This window comes from Panicum virgatum, chromosome 9N, assembly GCF_016808335.1.
Source record: "Panicum virgatum strain AP13 chromosome 9N, P.virgatum_v5, whole genome shotgun sequence".
NCBI lineage: Eukaryota > Viridiplantae > Streptophyta > Magnoliopsida > Poales > Poaceae > Panicum > Panicum virgatum.
Genome location: NC_053153.1, coordinates 65,443,275 through 65,447,082, shown reverse-complemented (window position 1 = coordinate 65,447,082; position 3,808 = coordinate 65,443,275). Strand labels below are relative to the sequence as shown.

The window sequence follows — 3,808 nt, the reverse complement described above, 5'->3', positions numbered from 1 at the left end:
AAGGACCTCGGCCTGCTCCTCCCGGCCTCGCCCACCTCCGTCGCCGCCGCGGGCCACGTGCCGTTCCTGCAGCTTCCGCGCCAGAACTCCGGCCGCGCCGGCGCGCCGTCGCCCCTGTCGGTGTCCTCGCCGTCGTCGTGGGCGCAGGCGCCGGTGTTCTCGAGGAGCAACAGCACGAGTAATGGCACCGCGGAGGAGGCGGCGGCGGGGGCTGGGGAGGAGCTGCCTAGTCCCGTGAACGGCGGGGCGGCGCCGTTCTTTCCTCAGGGCGGGGACGCGCTCCTGGACGATTTGCAGCTGCAGGAGCAGCTCGCGTTCCTCAACGAGGGCGGCGTGAACCCGGCGCACCAGCTCCCGGGGCTCGACGCCGGGGAGTGCTGGAGCCCCTGCCCGGGGGATGGCGGTGGGATGCTCCCGTTCGGCCTCGGGTGGCCCAACGGCGGCCCCGTGCACCGCCGAAGCGCATCAGTGAACGAGCTCTGCCTCGGCGGGGGCGGCGGCGGTGACGGATTCGGGTGGAAGCCCTGCCTCTACTATGCTCGCGGGTTCTGCAAGAACGGTAGCAGCTGCAGGTTCGTCCACAGCGGCCTCCCCGACGACGCAGCTGCGCTCGCCGCCACCAAGATGGAAGCCGCCGCCGATCAACAGCAGCAGTGCCAGCAGGACTTCCTCCTCCGCTCCAAGAGCCAGCGCCTCGGCCCCGCCGCCTTCCCCTACTCCTCCACCGGCTCCCTCCCGGGCTCGCCCTCCGCCGCCAGCAAGTGCCTCAGCTTCCTGCTGCAGCAACAGCAGCAGCACGACAGGTAGAGCAGCCGCTTTTACAAGTTCTGACCCCAGACTCGAATCATTCCCCCCAAAGCTCCAGCCTTTTTCGCCTGTGCGCGTGCAGAGCGGCCGCGGCCGCGGCGCTGATGCTGGGCGGCGGCGACGAGGCGCACAAGTTCATGGGCCGGCCGCGCCTGGACCGTGCCGACTTCGCAAGCATGATGAACCCCGGCTCGCGCCAGATTTACCTGACCTTCCCGGCCGACAGCACGTTCCGCGAGGAGGACGTCTCAAACTACTTCAGGTATGCATGCGCACATGCTAATGCTATGCTGCCATGAAATCTTGCTCCGAGGCTGCTTCTTTCTTCGATAGAACGCGATCTCGCTGACCCTTGCGCTTCTTGCCAATGCGGCGCAGCATCTACGGTCCGGTCCACGACGTGCGCATCCCCTACCAGCAGAAACGCATGTTCGGGTTCGTCACCTTCGTGTACCCAGAGACGGTGAAGCTCATCCTGGCCAAGGGCAACCCGCACTTCATTTGCGACGCGCGCGTGCTCGTGAAGCCCTACAAGGAGAAGGGCAAGGTCCCGGACAAGTACAGGCATGCATCACGAATTAATCCTTTGCTTCCGACCGCAACAATGGCGACCGTGCATGCATGCATTTGATCGGGTTGACTGATTTGCTGTTCGTCGCTTCACAGGAAGCAGCAGCAAGGGGACTTCTCCGGCTGCACGACGCCCACCGGGCTAGACGCCAGAGACCCCTTTGATCTCCACCAACTCGGTAAAAGATTCGGACTTTAGCTTGGTCAAAGTCGCTTTACTATTATATTTGCCTGATCATCCGCTAACATTTGCGCCAATCGTTCATGGCTTGTCCGTTTGCCAGGTGCGAGGATGCTGCAGCACTCGAACAGCGCCAATGAGCTGCTGCTCCGGCGGAAGCTTGAGGAGCAGCAGCAGGCTGCTGAGCTGCAGCAGGCCATAGAGCTCCAGAACCGCCGCCTCATGGGCCTTCAGTTGCTTGATCTCAAGGCTCGCACGGCTGCGGCTGCGACATCGTCGCCACTGCCCACACCAATTGCCAATTCCTTTGCCTCTAGCCAACCTGTGAGCACCACCGCAGTCGAGTCGCCACCGGAGTCCGGTATGCATAGCAGTGAGCACATTGGTCACTTGACTATAAACCAATTTGTTTCAAATGTTACTGATCATTGTGATTCCTTGGGTGTTGACAGGGGAGCAGCTCAAGTTGAGCAGTGGCTTTGCTCTAGATGGCAAGGTCAACGGTGGTGATAAGGAGGAATCTGCTGGCGAGGCGAGCCCGAACGCTGCCGATAGCGACCAAAGGTATATTTAACTACACTAAACAGCACATCATCATCATCATACTGCTTGCATAATATTCCAACACTTTGCTTTCAGGAACCATGATATGATAGACATTCGACTCGGAAAAGTTAAACAAAATTTTGAGTTTGTCAAAGCCCTGACCCCTGTTTGTTCCATGAAATCTGCAGTGAACACAATTTGCCAGACAGCCCGTTTGCTTCCCCGACCAAGTCTGCTGCATTTATGCATGAGAATTTTCCATCTGCCGAGACTGAGAATGCCGCATCCCGTGTTGGTGTGGACTCTGGCAGCAACGCGGATGGCGGCGGTGGCAACCATCTCCGTCCCCCCACGTTGGACATTCCTTCGCCGAGGCCCTACTTCTTCCCCATGCACAGGTATGTTACGCCTCTATTTTCTGTTGCCTGCTAATTATTTCCATGAACATTCTGTCATCCACGGATGAAATGATTTGCTGAATGCAATGAGCAGGCTGTCCTCCGATCACGGAGCGATGGGGATGTAAAGTTCACCATTGAAAGCGAGTGATACCCCAGCCTAATCATAGTAAGCACTACGGCCTCTCTTTATTCGGACTACGCTTCTCAAATAATGACCTTTTGTCTTTACTAATTATGCTGGCCTTTCTCTCTTATCTTTTTTTTGTTTTCTTTCTCCTTTTGCTGTTTGTGTTTGACAGGAATACAAGAAGCCAAGAAAAGCGATGGTGGAATATAGGGAAAAAAGGAGTGAAGTGTCAGCATAGTGTTAGTTCCCTTTCTTTTGTTCTTAGTTCCCTCTTTTTAGTGGATAGCTCTACTAAACCACAAGAGAAGATGCCATTAGCCTTGATTAAGAAAGCGGCGGCATATGCAGTATTGCTAGATATATATAATATATATATACAAGTAATCCAGTGTTACCCCTAGTTATTAGAAGACATATATACTACTAGTTGTCCTTAGTTTTACCAGTAGCTGATTCCATCAGCACAAATGATTTTACTGTCCCAAGATCCTTGTTGTACTCTGCAACCACAGCCACCTCTTACTAAACTGTGAGGTTAATCCACAATGCTGGTACTAGCCAACAGCCACAGGTCACATGTAACACCAGTACAGCTACAGCCTGCTGCAAGCTGCAGATAATTGTATACAGGGGCGGCCCAGGGACCGGAGAAGGAGCACATGGCCCTGGCAGTGGTCTGTGAGGTATTTTAACTGCAAGATCCCAAGCCATTCCTATGGACTAATGTATATTACAAGAGCTGTGTGAGATCTCATATGTCTATAATCTTCTGTCGCTCCCTGTGTTTTATGTCTCATAGTATCAACCCCTGATCGGCAGAGGCAGGTCGCTACAAAATATGTGATTATTTTGCTTTTGTTCCCATCTGGTGGAGTGGATCCCACATCCCAGTGTAGTTGACACCTCTACAGAAAGAATGAAAGTAAAGTGAAAGAAAATTCCCCCCTTTCTCTGCATCTCCACTGATAGATAGGGGACTGTGATCTCTTTGTTGTTGCTGGTTCTTGAGATACTGATACTGCTGTCAGGATCTTGGTTAAATCCATCGATTGAAGATTGATGCTTACTATCATTGCAGCATTGAGTTGTGATCAAACGCCCCAAACTGGGTTGCCATTTTGATAGCCTTGGTTGTGTTGTGACCATAGCCTCACCATCTTGGACAGTCCTGTTTGT

At 54.3% G+C, this 3,808-nt stretch overlaps 1 protein-coding gene across 1 annotated transcript in view; it reads left to right on the top strand.

Annotated features, from left to right (window-relative positions):
• Positions 1–3,582, top strand: part of LOC120689744 (zinc finger CCCH domain-containing protein 22-like) — a 4,149-nt gene extending 567 nt beyond the window's left edge. The window contains exons 1-9 of the mRNA XM_039972141.1: positions 1–803; positions 890–1,069; positions 1,186–1,371; positions 1,474–1,556; positions 1,662–1,919; positions 2,011–2,122; positions 2,293–2,502; positions 2,597–2,671; positions 2,805–3,582. The exon at positions 1–803 is cut by the window's left edge and continues 567 nt beyond it. Of these exons, the coding sequence (XP_039828075.1) occupies positions 1–803; positions 890–1,069; positions 1,186–1,371; positions 1,474–1,556; positions 1,662–1,919; positions 2,011–2,122; positions 2,293–2,502; positions 2,597–2,630 (1,866 nt within the window). The 3' untranslated portion in view covers positions 2,631–2,671; positions 2,805–3,582. The remainder of the gene's footprint in view (positions 804–889; positions 1,070–1,185; positions 1,372–1,473; positions 1,557–1,661; positions 1,920–2,010; positions 2,123–2,292; positions 2,503–2,596; positions 2,672–2,804) is intronic.
• Positions 3,583–3,808: the final 226 nt, after the last annotated feature.